The following is a 17,859-nucleotide window of genomic DNA, read 5'->3' as shown; positions in this document are numbered from 1 at the left end:
AAAAGTTTTTTTTTTTTTTTTTTTTTTGTTAGAATGGCTTTTGCTGCCAGGGCACTTTGCCAACGTCAAGTTTATTACGGACAAACTTAGGAGTGCACCTATGATTTAGCCCAGAATTTTGAATTTAGAGAATTATATACATAACATGAAAGATTAAACAATATAACATTAAAAATAAACACATATAGCTGTATACATACAAAATATTTAAAGACTTATATTATTTTTATCAAGGAAAAATGCCAACAGTTTTAATACATTGGGTTCAGAACTAGCTAGAAGAGACTTTACATTACAGGGGAGAGATACTTTGAATTTGAGCAAGAGATCGTAGAAGCAAAGACGGTTCAACGGACATTCGAAAAATATATGGTCAATTGTGCCTACGCCATAACCACATTGGCATTCCGGGCTACCTTTTACCTTTATCCTGAATAGAAATTCCGGAGAACACACATGACCCAGCCTTAGGCGAATCAGACTACTCGTTACTTTTTTTTTAAACTTAAATTTGAAAAACCAAGGCTTAGAATAAATTTTTCGTTGAATTTGAAAGAACTGTAATTTATTATTGGTAACCCAAAGATCTGACCAATCAGAATGTAGCTTTTCCGAGGAAACTACATCCAAGTCCTTACTGAAACATCGAAAGAAGGACCTATTACCGTTTGTAGCCGCCTCTTTTGCAGCTTCATCCGCTTTTTCATTGCCATGAATGCCTTTGTGGCTTGGAATCCATGATAATTGAACTACTAAATTTAGCAAATGGCAAGCGAAAAGAGCTTCTTTAATTAGGCAAATTATGGGGGATTTTGAGCAATTTTTAATAGAGCTACAGGTAATGGCCTGGATCGAGCTGAGACTATCAGAGAAAATTACCGATTTAGGCAATCTGTGTTCTATTATATATTTAACAGCTTTCAAAATGGCTACGCATTCTCCGGTGAAAATAGAGCAGACCGAGGGAAGTTGAAATTTGTGGGTTGACTTCAAATTGTCATGAATGAAAGCACATCCAACTAAACTATTATTTGATTTTGAAGCATCAGAGAAGAGTAAATCCCATCCCTGCCATTTAGTTCTTACTGTAGACAGGAATCTGTCATTGACGTCAGTCGAACTACGGTTGACTCCTATGTTCACTGATTTTTGCTGGAACATAAGGGCCTCGAAAGGCACTGTATAAATGGGAATCTTAGGGAATTGGATTAACGGAGCCTCAATATTATTTAATCTAACTAGACTAGTAACAAGATTTGGTTTTGGTCTTCTAAGCCATAACCGATTCACTTCAACATGAGATTGTAATAGTTGAAGCTTTGGGAAGATCGGGAGATTTTCTAATTGAGCAACACGGAATAAATATCTATCAGCTAAATACTGGCGACGAATCTTTAAGGGGGGATCAGCGCATTCTACTTGAAGCGCTCTAATGGGAGAAGATCTCATGGCGCCAGTAACTATTCTTAGGGCTTTAGATTGAATCCTATCTAGTTTTTTAAGATCTTTTTTACGGCATGGCTCAATTATAATGGAACCAAAATCAAGAATAGACCTAACTAAAGCGTTATATAATAATTTCTGAGAATATGGGTGGGCTCCCCACCATGAGCCTGATAGGGCTCGAATGATATTCAAATTTTTTTCACACTTTCCAATTGTACTATTAATATGTTCAATCCATAATAGTTTGGAATCAAAGGTCACACCTAGAAATTTTACATTCCTATGGACCGGGATGGCTTGAGAACGAAATGACACATTAATAGGAGGGCAATTTCTGCCTCTGAAAAAGACTAGAGCAGAGCTCTTAGAAGGTGACAAGTCTAAACCATGGGCATCTAGCCAAAGACCCAGAGAAGCAAGAGAATTGTTTATGTGATGGGACGCATCAACGACGTTCCTATGGGCCGAATATATTGCAATATCATCCGCATACTGGAGGACATTGCAATGCTGGTTGATGGACTGATCTAAGTCAGAAGTATATATACTGTACAGTAATGGACTTAAAACCGAGCCCTGTGGTAGACCTCTCCAAACAATTTTTGGATTATCATGCATATTAAGCACTCTTAATGTAATTTTTCTGCCTGATAACAGATTATTAATGAAAAGCACAACCTTCTCCGGAATTCTTATGGAGCGCAATTTCCTGCAGAGAACCGGGAGGAGAACATTGTCATAGGCAGCTGATATGTCTAGGAAGGCTGCAACAACAGATTGTTTTTGAGAAAAGGCTATTCTGATATCTGTCGATAATAGAGCATGGCTATCAGTAACACTTCTTCCTTTTCTGAAGCCAAATTGGGACTCTGAGAGAAATCCCGAACTCTCAACATACCATTCCAATCTGTTTTTAAGCATATGCTCAACTATCTTGCATAGTACCGAAGAGAGAGCAATGGGGCGATAAGAGTTGAAATGCTCGGGATCTTTTCCTGGTTTCAGAATAGGAAGAATGATTTGGTGCTTCCACGATTCAGGGATATCACCCGACTCAAAAGTTTTATTAATTAGATCTAAAAAGAAATCATGGCATGTTGAGCCAGCTTTTTTCAAAAAGGAGTACACAATACCATCAGACCCTGGGGATGAGTCAGTTACTGCAGTAAGAGCCGTTTTGAGTTCATCTAAACTAAAATCCTTATCCAATAGATTGTCCGATCTGTTAAAAGAGTAAGTAACTGGAATATCAAACTCATTAGGAGCAATAGGAGGGGCTAGTTTATTTAAAAAATCATTAATCCAGTTGAAAGACGATCCAGAGGCTGACACAGGAGCAATGCCTCTACGAAATCTCCGTATATTCCTCCATACTAGCGTAGAGGGAGTCGAGGGGGAAATAGATTCACAAAAAGAGTTCCAACCGTCAGATTTCTTCATTGAGAGAATTTTACGACATTTCGCTCTTATTTTTTTGAACTTGATGTAATTTTCAATAGATATATTTTTAGTATATTCCAATTCAGCCTCATTTCGTTCTTTTACCGCGGCAGAACACTCTGAGTCCCACCATGGTTGTGAGGGCTTATTATTACGACGGACGAAGGGTTTTTTAAGAGGGATGGATTCCTCTGCTGATTTATGGATAGCAAAGACGAATGACTCGTGAGCGGAATTTAAGTTTGGGTGAGTGACAGATAAGAGGGACTGAATTTTGTCATCTAAAGTGGAAGAATATTTATCCCAGTCTGCTTTACCTAGTCTATACTTTAGTAACGGGGGAAGAGAGGCCGAGGAATTAAGGTTTCCAGGTAAGGAAATAAATATAGGGAAATGATCACTATTATGAGATAGGGAAGAGATATTCCATGATAGTTGAGGGGCTAAATTGGATGAACAAAGAGTTAAGTCTACTGCTGAGGAAATCTGATTAGGGGCCGTACGTCTCGTTGGTCTGCCGTCATTTAAACAACAAAGGTTCAATTTATCTAATAAACCAAGTAAATACCTGCCATTGCTATCAGAAGTGCCTGAACCCCAGCACGCATGGTGACAGTTCAGATCGCCCATAATAACAATCGGATTGGGAATATTCTTTACAATTGAGAAGAATTCGTTCAAATTTGCTATAGAAGGATGCGGAATGTATACTGAAACGTAAGAAATATTATTAATGCTGGCTGCAACAATATAAATGTTATCTGAGTGAACGGGAAGTTGTAACTGGTAGAAGGGGATTTTGTTATTAATTAAAAGGGCCGAACCATCCCACCCATCCATCCTGTCATCTCTTAATGCTAGAAACCCCGGCAATTTGAAGAATTGCTGGGGTTTAAGCCAAGTTTCGCTTATAGCAAAAAGCATTGGGTTATATTTATTGTAAAGGTATGATAATTCCGATTTTTTGTTTAAAATACTACGCGAATTCCATTGTACTGCCGTACACATCTTGAAGTCTTTTATTAAGCATAACGCACAGGGATTCAATTTTGGAAGCAGCGTGGTACGGTAAATTGTCTAAACTAAGAAGCATCAACAAGGAGGTTAGAAGAGAATCAAGGACCCTGTCATTTAGTTGAGTTTTTCCACGGAAAGAATCCTGGGGTTGATGGGAAGACGAAGGCAAGAAAGAGTTGACACTGTCAGGGTGATTCCCTAAGTCTGCATTCGGCATTTCGCGAAGAGCACAACCATTTTGAGGATCAGGGATTCTGTAACTATTAATTATTGCTTGATGGGCTATCTTATCATATCCCGATTGGAGAGGGGCCCTAGGTTTCCTGGTGATAGCAATGGTTTTTTTGTAAGATGATGTAGCAGTCGATTCAGCAACTTCGGCGTAGGATCGTTTTGATGAGGGGAAGAGATGGGAGGCTTCACTAAATGATATAGCCTCCTCCGACATAGCAGCTTTAATTTTAAGTTGCCGATTGTATTCCGGGCATTTCTTGTCATTGGCTGGATGAGCACCAGAGCAGAAAAGGCACACTACATCATTAAATGAAGTACACTGCGAGCTAAGGTGTGACTGGCTGCATTTTGAGCAGCGAGGCTGTGATCTGCAGTGTGCCATAACATGGCCGTACCTGCAGCATTGCCGGCATTGAATTACCGGCAAATTGTACTTATCAGTGAGAAAAGAGTTGTGAAATAGGAACACTCTCTGGGGTATTTTTTGCCCATCGATAGTTAAAGCCACTGTCTCCGTGGGAATCCATTCATGACCTTCACCTACCTTCTTTTTTGCATTGAGGCGTCTCGCCTTAATAATCTTACCAAATCCTTCAGGCGTTACCGTACCCGCTGCTACTTCTTCATTGGACAGATCCTTGGGAACATTTCGAATAATAAACATTCTTGCCACGTTGAAAGTCGGGATAAACGCAAGGTAACGAGAGTTCTCTTTATTGACTGTTTCTAGGAACCTGTTAGCAGAAAGACCGTTAGCAAATTCAAGGCTTAACCGATTCCTGCCTATCTTACGGACTCCCCCCTCGAGCAGACCTTTAACATTATTAGAGCACAAATATTGCCCAAATTTCACGGGGTGTAGTGTAACGTCATGTGCATTATCAGGAGATGAATCTGACTTCATCTGCACGTGAATCACATATGGACCAACGTCCGATTGAGTGTAGCACTGCCTACCAATGGGGGGCGATGCGGACGCTTGAGTTTTCATCGATTGACTTATTTTTGTTTTTTTTGGAATGTCAGTCGAGGTCTCCTTTAAATTAATCGCGGGTCTTTTAAGGGATGACGATTTAGCCAAAACGTACTCGTCTTCCATATCAGGAGAGATTGATGCTTGGCGATCTACCGCCGGAGGACTTAAAGGGGAGTTTGACTCCATCGTAAGATTATCGGCCGGCCTGGGTGATGGGCTAGAAGAACCCATCACTCTGCCGGCCATATGTAAACGAACTGAACCCAACAAAATGAAATATATATACAATAATTGAACAAATAAATAAATAAAATAATATTTGCATAAAATTCGCCCCTAGATTGAATAAAATAAAATTTGAGCCGAGAAGATTCTAAACGTCACAACCCGTCCCGCACTCCGTCCAAAGACCTCTAAAATAGTTTTTCATAAAAAAAGTTAAATTTAATCATTTACAGTCTGGCAAACCCTGACTAAAACGTCAAACAAACGTCAATGTCATTTCAAAAGTAAGGAAATCTTGGTATTGAGTAATCCAAAATTCAAATTATTATTGTTTCTTGAACTCTATTTACAATATAAATATCTTCAAATATTAAAAGAACAATTTTACGAAAAAAATCGCATATACAAGGAACAATACTCAACAATAATGTTTCGGCAAATGTTTACCCGTGGAATATGCCGAGCTATTATTCTGCCCACCTACAACTGCCTGAAAACCGCTGCGATGCAAAGCTCGATGAAATTTTCTAACTTTGCTGCTTATTGTAATAATATTTATCACATACCTTTTTATTATGATGACTTAGGAGTCCACAGCAAGCTCGTTCCTCCATACAAACGTAGTTACGCTCTCATTTTAAAACGACTAGCTAGATTTCTCTGAAATTTTGTACTTACAATAGGATAAGCCGATAAGGTTTAGTTTATTTAGCTTCAGATACCGTAGTTTAAATTGTATACAGCGAATTTAAGTTTTTAATACAAAACATGTTTTTGCTCGATTTCGTTTGTTTTATAAGCTGAGGGCCTACCGCGAACCACGTTGACTCCCTGTCACACTTACGTACGAATTCACAAGTGTGACAGAGAGGCAACACGTCGAACGTGGTTCGCGGTAAGCCCTCTGGAGTCATGTCACTGTATATGCAGTTTCATTAAAATCTAACACATAGTTTTAAAATGAGAATGATACTCTGTACCATACAGGAAGGTAAAATTCAGCCTAGCTTGCTGCAGACTCTCAATAATTCTAGAAACTAATGTGCCCACTCTTTTACAGATATATTTCCCAGAGCTTTTAGATCACAAAATGGATATTTCACACGTTTATATTCGGAGAAAATTGAACCACCAACATTGACTGCTGATTATAATTACGTGAAGAAAGCTACAAGGAACTCCTCTGTTTTGATTGTTGATGTCAGAGAGCCTGATGAAGTTAAGGAACATGGGAAAATACCAAATAGCATTAATATACCTTGTGAGTTTTTTATTTCATTTCATTTCGTTTATTTATAAATATGTATAACATATTTACACATCAAACAGTTCAATTAATCGCTTTACATTATATGTATATCACTTTATCTTAAGATAATTACATTGGTAAAAATACACTTAGGTTAAGTTATTTTAGTTATCAATCAAGAATGGCTACTGGTTTTACCATATTGGTTTTAAATTTAAAGGTTTAATACACAATCAAAATTGCTATTTTTGTATTAATGGAGCATTCCACAAATTTGTCTACCATTGTGTGTGAAAAATAAAACCTGATAAAAATGTATTTGTATGGAATATCCCATGGAATTCTATGTTACAAAATACTATAAAAACTGTCCATTAGATATAATACTCTTTATTGACACACCTGAGTAAAAGATACAGCTTAACGAAAAACAATTGATTAGTGATAGAGGCAGGCAACAGGCGGTCTTATCCCTAAAGAGCGATCTCTTCCAGACAACCTATCCATTATGCTTCTTTCATCTTCCAGTGGGTACAGTTCCACAAGTGCTTGGTGAAATGTCAGACAAACAGTTCCAGAAGACTTTCAATAGACAGAAGCCATCTGCAAACACTGAGATAATATTTTATTGCATGATTGGAAAGAGGTCTGGCAAGGCTCAGCAGGAAGCTATCAGTGCAGGGTATAAAAAGTAAGTTTTTATCATTGTGCAGTCTAATACATCTACTGGCCACGGCCTATGATCATGTTAGCTTTAAATCATAAATTAATTAAGTTGTACACCATAACTGATTAACCTTTCGAGACCTGTGGGCTCCCTGGGTAGCCAGCTTCAAGAACCAATGACGGAATGTCGCTATATTTGTCCGGGTCTCGAAAGGTTAACCTTGCCCCAAGACATATACGTCAATGCCTTGCTCCCTTTATCCTATGGTGCCTATTATTAGGAAGGCAAATCGTGCAGAATGGAGAGGAAACGAGGAAGAAGTAGAATTTGTGTTGACCTTGTTTGAGCTGTATAGAGCAAATCATTCTTGTATAAAATGCAATAAGATGACTAAAATTCGATTAGGATCATTATTAAACACTGACAACAGGTTAAACTTAAAACAATGACATAGGTAAATTATATACCCCAGTGCAGTTATTTTTTCTTTTTTTTTCAGTACAAGGAATTATTTAGGCAGTTGGAATGACTGGGCCAGCAATCAACAAGCAGGATAGACAGCTTGACAACCCATCCTGCAATCAAAATAATTTATGAGTCTTGTTTTGTTGACAAAGTCAATCACGTACCTAATGTGTTGTTTTAGAACTGTTCTAATAAATTGTTGGTATAATTTTATCTTTTTTTTATTAACTCTATATCAGCTAATAACATGTTGCTAGGAAAAAATATGATGTACAGTGGCCATCAAAAATATTGGAGCGACTGAGGTGCTCAAAAATCAAAAATATCTGAACATGCACTCTAGCTGATATTCCAAAAATATATTAACACCACATTATTGTCAGTGTCTTAGGCGCGTATTATAATATTTTAGAATTGTTGGCCTGTAAAGAGGTTTGAATCGACTGTACACCACCTTTTTCATTGATAGTTTTATTGCACAATTGTGTAAGACTTAACCTAAGTAAGTAGGTACTCCCTTTAGTTAATTTCAATTAAAGATGTTCCTATTTCTGTACATCAATACAGGACATGGAGGTAGAAGGGCTTGCAATCCGGATAACCGTTTTATCCGGATATCTGTCCAGTTTACTATCCGGATAATTGTTAAGTTGATATCCGGATAAAACAAATAATTCGAATACCATTTAAGAGAAAAATATCATCAAAAGTTTTTTATAAAACTATTTTAAAAACTAAAAGTTAGAATGAAAACTACTTTGACGGTTATGTTTTTATGATTGAATGAATTTTACTATGAACTGTGTACTTAGTTAGGTCATAAGTTCTGTCACAAAGGGTTTGACTGATAAAATGTAATACAAAACTTTTATTAAAAAAAGTTTGCCATGATTTGAAAGCTTGTTTTATACTGATCAAAACTTTATACTACTAGTCTTTCTTTACTACTTGTTTACTTTGGAATTGTGGTTAGTCGCGAATACGCAGCTGGATTGTGAAAAATTTTGCAATGCATCATTCAAATCATCAACCTGACGATGCTTTAAGATTACCCTTGCCAGCTCTTAAGAATTACTTAAAAACCGGCCAAGTGCGAGTCGGACTCGCACAGGAAGGGTTCCGTACCATTATCTTTAAAAACGGTCACCCATCCAAGTACTGACCCCGCCCGACGTTGCTTCGGTGATTGGATGAGAACCTCGAGATTGGAAAGAAATATTTATTTTATTCTGTTTTTAGTACTTGTTGTTATAGCGGCAACAGAAATACATAATCTGTAGAAATTTCAACTGGCTAACTATCACGGTTCATGAGATACAGCCTGGTGACAGACGGACGCACGGACGGACAGCGGAGTCTCAGTAGGGTCCCATTTGACCCTTTGGGTACGGAACCCTAAAAATGTCATTGATGTTGATTGCTTAATACAGAGTCGAGGACTACTTGACAGACAAACATGCAATGGACCATACCAGAAACTAAAAATAAGTAGCAATTAAAATCATTGTATTATGTGTATATGTCAAATCATTGTATAGGTGACACAGCTCAGGTAAGAAAGCTTCAATAGCACGCGACTTCTCTCTAGCATCATAGTCTTTAATCGTCCATTAAGCAAATAACCTTTTTGTCTGCGGTAAGCGTGTAGTCCAAGGTCTTCATTGATAACTTTTTTTAGGGAGCTTCTCTTCACAGACATCTGTATTACCAACAACTTTTGCTTCCGGACGGGGTTTCTTGCAATTCTCGCCTTTATTAGAGATGGGGTCCGAACGGTGCGTGGTCTTCCAGACCTCTTGCGGTCATCGAAGCTCTGAGTACTATTGTATCTATTAATTGTGCGATAAACAAATTGTTTGTTGATTTTTAGGTTTTCAAGCAACTTCAAAATCATGTTTGGCGGGTGCCCACATTTGTGCAACGCAATTACTGCGATACGATTCTCCTCTTTTAGGCCCCAATTCATTATAGATAAGACGAGATGAGCGTTATGTGTGGTATACAATTATAGCTCACAAATCCACCACATTGTCATTTTTTTTCGGTAGCATTTGTTTTAACGGAAATAAAGAGGTTGCAAATCGAGTAAAAGCACTTAGAATGGGGATCAGAATCACCTTGAACAGGTCGCGTATTTTTTACATGTTTTTTGTAACATTTTTCCGAATATTGTATAGAATTATGCAAGACTCCTCAGTCGCGTATTTTTTACATGTTTTTTGTAACATTTTTCCGAATATTGTATAGAATTATGCAAGACTCCTCAGTCTCTCTCAGCAGATTACGTTAAATTATACTGTAAGTAATTAAGCATTAAATAAGCTTTCAACATACAGTTGTGTGCAATATAATAGCAGTACATAAGAAAATGTAAATTAAGAGAAAACTATAACTTCAGATCAATAATATTGTATCTTTTTATATAATTATTCAGCATTACTTGATATTGTTTCAAAATTAACTGTAATCTTTACTTAAATGATATTGGAAGTAAAAAAAATATCATGAAAATCGGCTATTTTTACTAAGTTCGGAAATTCCTATAAAAACGTAAAACCCTCCGAAAAAATACAATTGTGTACTATAATTGTAATTTAGAATCTTTCCTATTATTTCCAATCAAAGCTTTACATCTCAACCCAAGTCATCCAGAAAAAAATAAACTTTTCTATAAGACGATCTTCGTCGCAGAGTGTACTGCTATTACTATATGTACGGATACTAAGGGATCAGTACCTATAGCATTTTTATCAGTCAAAACCTTTTTGACAGAACTTATGACCTGACTAAGTTATTAAATTTTACTCCTTGATTGCCGACTACTCCCTCATTTTTTTAGGGTTCCGTACCCAAAGGGTCAAACGGGACCCTATTACTGAGAATCCGCTGTCCGTCCGTCCGTCTGTCACCAGACTGTATTTTATGAACCGTGATAGTTAGCCAGTTGAAATTTCTACAGATTATCTATTTCTATTGCCGCTATAACAACAAATACTAAAAACAGGAGAAAATAAATATTTCCTTCCAATCTCCAGGTTCTCATCCTTGGATGAATCACCGAAGTTAAGCAACGTCGGGCGGGGTCAGTACTTGGATGGATGACCGTTTTTATAGATAATGGTACGGAACCCTTCCTGTGCGAGTCCGACTCGTACTTGGCCGGTTTTTTTCATATTTGAGGACAATCCTATGCATATGGCCTTAGCTCCATAAAAGTAACGTTGAGTACCGTGTTCTTGTTAAACAGTGTGTGGGGTAGCGCCCGAAAACATTAATAATAAAATGCGAACCAAATAAAATTGTTGGAAAAGTAGAACTCTTGTTAGGATCCGGCGGAGGACGACTTCGTATAATATTGAACTGCCGAACGAGATGAAGTAGTTTAGCAGATATGATAACAAGGTTTTAGCATTTTGCTTTTAAACTAGGGAGCTAGAGAAGCTGGTTGCGGCATCCAATACAATTGGCGAGATTAAAGCAACACAACTTCGCTGACTCGGTCACCTGTAGAGGATGGGTGAGGATCGAGCTGTGAGAAGAGCATATGTGCCGCATCCGGGTAGAGAATGTCCATCTGGGCGTCCCAGGTACTGAGGCGTCACTAAGCCCGAATAGACCTGTTCGCCCTCGAATTGCCCAACTGGCGGGAAGTGGCGCAGAACAGGGCTGAGTGGTGTTTGTCAAAGGCCATGATCATTTTTGGGTCACCGTGACAGTGATGTAGTAGGTAGTAGTTAAGCATTTTGCCTTTGAATAAATCTGCAATGAAAACCTTGATTGACCTTAAATGCAATGTAATGTCTCAACAAGAAGGGACTGTCTTAACAGTTAGAAGACATATTCGATTCTCGAAATATCATCAAACCACGTTCTGTCCCATATGTCAATTAGACGCCAATTTGTTAAAGGAATCGACTAGCATTAAAATCCATGATAGTCAAATTAAAGACATATCTCTTGATCTGAAGTTATTTAAGAAAAGAAAATTCGCAGCGTAGATAACCAATATTAAATGGAGGCTTGTAGAATCTCTACCCATATCTAACCCATAAATTGTCACAAACAAATACAGCTTGTGTCACCAGTTCGAAAAACCATCTCATCAAACAATAGGGTTGTTTCCAATTTTTTGAAAGGCTGTGTAAGAAATCATTGCCGAAAATTATTTTTAATTTTAACGTCGCAACCTAACACGATAATTCATATTAACATAACTAACCTAACGGTACCAACTGTATGTTTGCATTTCATCTTCAAAGGAAATATTACAATGTTTAATTTACGTCCGTCGTAGTTTTGAGTTAAGTCGTCGTCTAAATGTGAGAGTCAGAATGGCGGGTGTACCTAAATAAAAATAATTGAAAAGAATACAAAAATATGGTATGGTTTTCATTTAATTTTATGTCGGGTGTACACCCGACATTCTGACTTTCACGTATAAATGGATTATTATTGTAGTACAACAATAAGTTACAAAAAAACGAATCCAAATAAAACGTTCTCATAAAGAATAATTGCCAAAGGTTTCCCAGTAAAGCATCGGCGAATGTTATTTCCAGGTGAAATTCGTAAAAAAAAATCGGAGAGAAAAGGCAGAACGCTTAAAAGTACCTTCATACTTACTGTTACACACGTAAAATTTGATTACACTTTTTATAAAGTTCGTGTGAGTTTTATTCAATCAAAAGTAAATATTCGCATTATTCGTTTTATACGGATATCCGGGTAGTAAAATAACAAGTATTCGAAATATCCGGATATTAAAATGGGCGGATAATTGCAAGCCCTAGAAAGAAGGGCACTTTATTATTTATTTTATTTATTTAGTAATATTGCACAAGTATGTTTATGGAAGTGCCATAATTTTTAAAGTGATTTATCAAAACTGTTGTAACTTAAAATATATACATAGCAATTTATCCCTCATTTTTGTCCTGATTTGCTTGACCACTCGTCCCAGCTTCCAACATAAGTTTTTGAACTGCAATAAGAAGATACATTTTTATTTAGTATCTTTTAAATGTAAAATTCAATGTAAAAACAGATTTCTTGAAAGATACACAAATATTCCAGCACAAGAATAGCTGTTTAACAAGTTTTGAATAAAATATTTTATCAGTTATCACCTATACCTAAATAAGGTTTCATTTCAGAGTTTCTACTGTCACATCTGGTCTCATGGACTACATCATCAGATCTGCTTGATCTGATAATGCAAAACATTAGTATCCAAAGATAAATTTCAATCAAGGTGGAACTGTCGAGATCTGGCAGATATTATCCTAATAATTGCCTACAGTACAGGTTAGATATTTGGCTTTTTACCATTTAATTTATCACTTACTTTGAATACCCAAGTTGAAGTGCTGTGTCTAGAGCTTGACAAGCCCGTCTACCTGATTTACAATAAAATATTAATTCACTGGAAGGCTGGGGTTTATTACGTTGATAATGCTGCCTGAACTGCTCATCTGACATCAATTTTAATGCAGGCTCAACATTGTCCACTGAAACAAATGGAGATATGTGACTGCAGCTGGCAAAACACCCCAATTTGTTGCTTGTCATAAGGAGACTTTGACAAGTTATTCATATAAAGATACAAGCAAATCTCGTCCTTATGGCAAGCAACAAAGTGGGATATTTTGCCAGCCACGGTCACATATAAGTACAACAGAATACAGATATAGTTTGTGTAGTGAACAATCCTTTGCCATAATTTTTTTTTTTGGAAACATTCATGTTTGTAAAGCTACTTCAGTCAACTTCAGTACTTTTTGTACTGAGACTGACTGAAATAGCATAACATATTTGTGCATTTCCGTGAAAATAAAATAACAATGGCAAAGGATTATTCACTACATCTGTAAATGCGCATATACCCAAAAACTAGGTAACATTATGTATGCAATTTACTAAGTTTTATGTAACATTTGGAATAAAAAGCACTACTAAAATTATTATAGAAAATGAAAGCTTAATTAACATTATACAACATTAACATGTTCACAGCAGGATGGGTTTGAAAGACCCCATGCAAAGTATGCTTCATTACGAGATACACTAATTGTCCCAGGAAAGGTGTTAACTATTCTATATATATTAGTCTGCAATAGAGATGTGCCGACTAGTCGCCGACTAGTCGGGAAAGCCGACTATCCGGCCACATTTATAGTCGGCGACTAGTCGGCGACTAGTCGGCAAAATGAGCCGAATAGTCGGCTGCCTAGATCTTCCAAAAAAATAAGGAAATAAAATAAAAAACCACCATACTCGAAGTGTTTGCCGATTTACCCAGTCCACCTCGCGAAATAAGTACTTGGCATTGATTACACTTCACTTTACTTGAATCATCTTCAACATCGTCAAAAAATGTCCACACGCGTGATTTTCTTTTAGTAATAATGTTTATAAAGATCACTACTTGTTTATTTAAACTTTTAAACAACAATTACGATTCGTTATGTATGTTTTTCTAATAATAACACACCGGAGCAACAAGTGAATCGGAAAGGTAAACAAAACTAGTCAAAACATGAAAACGCAACCACGTGCGGCAGCGAATCAGGCGACCCGAACGTTTCCGATTACGCCCGAACTTAGGCGAAGACCATAGTCGGCTACGCCGACTAGTCGGCCGACTAGTCGGCCACCTGACTGCCGACTAGTCGGCTAGTCGGCTAGTCGGCCAAAACCGTAGTCGGCACATCTCTAGTCTGCAATAAATAAATCTTACATGGAATATTGATGCTTGATGGTATTTTTCCAGTGCTAGCGACCTCATCAGGATTACGGACATCAATGATTACCTTGTCCGATTGCTGTGTGTACTTGGATATATCATTGAAACTCACAACTCTCCTTGGGTCGACCATGTTCATTGAATTTAATGAAAATACTCTTTTCTGCTGACTTGGAGACTTTCCTGCAAAGTTTGGTAATCTTTATTAGCATACTAATGGCACCAAAGGCTTGTTTATTATCAAGTACATGAATAATTTATAAAATGATAAACAAGTATACAAGCACACAACTGTTTTTTTATGAGTAAATGGGGTCACAAATGTCCAGGTATATTACACTACACGTAAATATGTACTAAGCGTGTATTACGGTTACGGGCATTTATATATTGGCCCCCCGATAGTTTTCACATCACAAAATAAAACATGCAAAAATAAACAATCATTGTACTTATGTATTGTTGGGTGCATGCAGATGAACACAAAGCGGATCGGGTCATGCTTCTTGCAATAGATACGGCACGAAGAGATATCATTATGAAAATACAAACATATACGTGTTCGAAACCACCACCACAAAAACCAGAATCAAAACTGGAACAAAATGCGTATTGTGAATGCAATAAATAGGTGAAAACAACTAAAATACTTCTTGATCGATAAACTTGGAAATATATATTATTCTACCAAATCGTGTGGAAGTTACACGAAGACAAAATATGTTAAACAAACTCGAAAACAATCACAAAATGACTAAAAATATTGATAAACCATTCACGCGTACCGCGTACTGAACGGAATGAAGTTGAAAACTTGAAATTGTCACTACTACTGTCAACATGTCAGTGTCAATCTCATCAATTTTTCCGGGGTTTGTTCACTAGTGTTGCAACATGTCAATATTATTAATATCGATTAATCGATTGGTTTATTTGTTGCCTCGTTTTTCTTCCTTTTTTGGCGTAATTTGTAGCATTGTAGCTATAATAGGGATGTGTTTAAAATAAATTATTTCACACCATGGAAGAAATAAAGCAGAAGATAATTTTTAGAAAAACGTAGAGAGCAGATATTTTTTAACACAATTTCTATTTAATAAATCAAATAGAACTAAAAAAATAGGTGACTTGGCCACGGTCTTTCTTCTTGTCTTTTAGTTCTGAAAACTTAATTATGATGTCACGACATCACAGTTCAGTTTTCGTATAAGTTTCATAGTGGCTAATCGTTTCTGAGTTCTAAAAAGAAACTGATTTGACTAGTAGGAAAGTACCATACTAAGGTTTTTCTATTAGTAATTTGAGGAAAAGAAAGTCTGTGAATACAAATGCAATATTTGCAGATGACTCTGCTGAGTTTAAAAAGATAGGAACTGATAATTTTATTTCAAGTGGGACTCGTAAATCCAAATACCTTTGTAGAACTAATTTTAAATGCCGTTAAAAACGCAACAATATTATATATCATGCACTGTAATTATATGACTGGACTGTTAGCTTAACAGTCCTGACGCGAAACACTCTTTTTATTTAATTTAATTATTAGGGACCTTTAACATCTCAAGACTATACATCTCTGTTATATTGCAGTGATTTTTATAATGTAATGTTATGTAATTGTCAGCAAACGAGCCGCCTGGTGGGACTCGGTCATCGTAGCCCACGGACATAAGCAACATCACAGGAGCCACTTAAGGGTTGCCGACCCTTGAGAACCCTAAATACCCGCTTCTTGGAGAATCCCATGTCGTAGCGCAAAGGAAATACCTCAAACTCAATAATATCAACAATATATAAATTGTATATGTTTCTCCTTGGATTTCACGGGCCTATAAATCCCGGTCTTTTGATAGGCTTGCGTGGGGATATAGATCCAACACGTAGAGGCCCCTTGGAGAGCTTTAATGTCATGTAGAACGCCTGCTGGAACCCGTTCACAGGCCCAACAATAGACACCCAGGAACGGGTCGCAGCAGGACTACTGTAGTAAAAGTGAACAGTATAACGGTTTATTGATTGAAGTTTGGGAGGACAATGAGAATGGGTTATTGCAAAGAGGTCCGGACACCTGCCATAACAATGTTGTCACTAGTTATCGAGGCAGGCAGGTATATGTTTATTATTATAATAAATAAATAAATAAATAAATAAACTCCAAAGACCACTAAAACGGTCATCGTTTGTCGTGCCCGCGACGCTAATGACCATTAAAAAGGCTATGGCGGACGTTGTCAAAGCGACTTTCCTACTGTCAGTTAAGCTTCATATTCCCTCTTCACTAGTTAAGTTTTTGGCGTCCATGGCATTTCTTGACACGTGTGGAAAAGCTTTGAAAAGGTTAATCTTTATATAAGATGTTCGGAAAGAGTAGTTCAGTGGTTAGTATGACATCCAGCCAACCGCTTTTAACAGTTTTAACGACATACGTATACTCGTAGGCACAAAAAAAGTTTAAAATTGGCAGTTCTAATACGTCGTCCGGTTAGTACCCTGCGTAATATCTGCGGTCCCTCGGGCGTCGCTATATAATATAATTATAACTTTTGGTACTGGCTGAGAAATTAGCCAGAAACTGCAAACGACACATAAACTATATACAAATTATACAATGATGGATAGGATTGCTAGAGAAGTAAGATAATCGGGTACCCATTGAACCTAATTACAGTTTATTAGTGCAATAATTTATTTTTTATGGAATATTGATATTTTATGTTTTAATAGACGGACTAAACAAAGTCTGCACCATTAACGTCAGATGTATATGTAAAATATAACATTTATTGTGGCATTCCTCACTTGACGCCCTTTGCTTTGAGCTCCCTGCTGAGTTTTACGTATTATTTATAAAAATACTCACCTATTACTGAGTATGCTTAGACGAACCCTTATACCTTAATAAGTTTCAAATAACGACATTCGAGAAAAAGACAGCAAAATTATGAAAATATTTTTATTGTAAATGTTATCAGTCTTACCGTATATTTTAAAAGTGATGATAAAAGTGGAAGAAAAAAAAAGAAAAACCCATACATTCCAGGCTAAAACTAAGTATATCAGAGTAATCGCTCTACAGAATTATCTCTAAACAGTGGGTGACTGATAGAAAATTGTTAATCAGAAAACATGGAAATAGTTATTTGTTTTACAAGGGGACCAATTTGTTGTTTAACTCGTCGTGCTAATAGCCCGAGCGTAGCGAGTGGTTAAAAATTGGAATCTTAAGCTTTGCGAGGGGTTTAAGGCACGAGGGTTAAACAAACTTTGCTCCCGAGTGATACACAATCTTTTTTACCCGACCAACGTGAGGAAAATATTAACTGTATAACATTACAAATCAAATTCAAGTTATTAAACGTTATTAAATACTTCTCATTCAAAATCATTACTTAAAAGCC

General features: G+C 36.9%; 3 protein-coding genes across 4 annotated transcripts in view; 1 reads left to right on the top strand and 2 right to left on the bottom strand.

The window, feature by feature from the left end:
• LOC133520763 (GTP-binding protein SAR1b) overlaps positions 1 to 17,859 on the bottom strand; it is a 356,904-nt gene that overhangs the window by 231,298 nt on the left and 107,747 nt on the right. The gene's annotated exons all lie outside the window — the stretch shown is intronic.
• LOC133520723 (uncharacterized) lies at positions 5,599 to 7,932 on the top strand. 2 transcript variants are annotated; one of them, XM_061855338.1, is made up of 4 exons: positions 5,599 to 5,883; positions 6,399 to 6,599; positions 7,116 to 7,278; positions 7,754 to 7,932. In XM_061855338.1, exons 1-4 carry the CDS (start codon positions 5,766 to 5,768, stop codon positions 7,809 to 7,811), a joined length of 540 nt encoding a protein of 179 aa, XP_061711322.1. In that variant the 5' UTR covers positions 5,599 to 5,765; the 3' UTR covers positions 7,812 to 7,932. The 2 variants fall into 2 exon arrangements, with proteins under 2 accessions (XP_061711322.1, XP_061711323.1); XM_061855339.1 differs by lacking the exon at positions 5,599 to 5,883 and adding an exon at positions 6,001 to 6,329.
• LOC133520724 (rhodanese domain-containing protein CG4456-like) lies at positions 6,594 to 15,266 on the bottom strand. Its single transcript, XM_061855340.1, has 6 exons — positions 15,150 to 15,266; positions 14,914 to 15,056; positions 14,456 to 14,644; positions 13,064 to 13,226; positions 12,628 to 12,700; positions 6,594 to 7,829 (listed from the first exon to the last, which is right to left on the bottom strand). The coding sequence occupies exons 2-5, from the start codon at positions 14,996 to 14,998 to the stop codon at positions 12,643 to 12,645; spliced, it is 495 nt and encodes a 164-aa protein (XP_061711324.1). The 5' UTR covers positions 14,999 to 15,056; positions 15,150 to 15,266; the 3' UTR covers positions 6,594 to 7,829; positions 12,628 to 12,642.

This window comes from Cydia pomonella, chromosome 8 (genome assembly GCF_033807575.1).
Source record: "Cydia pomonella isolate Wapato2018A chromosome 8, ilCydPomo1, whole genome shotgun sequence".
NCBI lineage: Eukaryota > Metazoa > Arthropoda > Insecta > Lepidoptera > Tortricidae > Cydia > Cydia pomonella.
The sequence above is the reverse complement of the archived record's forward strand: the minus strand, read 5'-3'. Positions and strand labels throughout refer to the sequence as shown.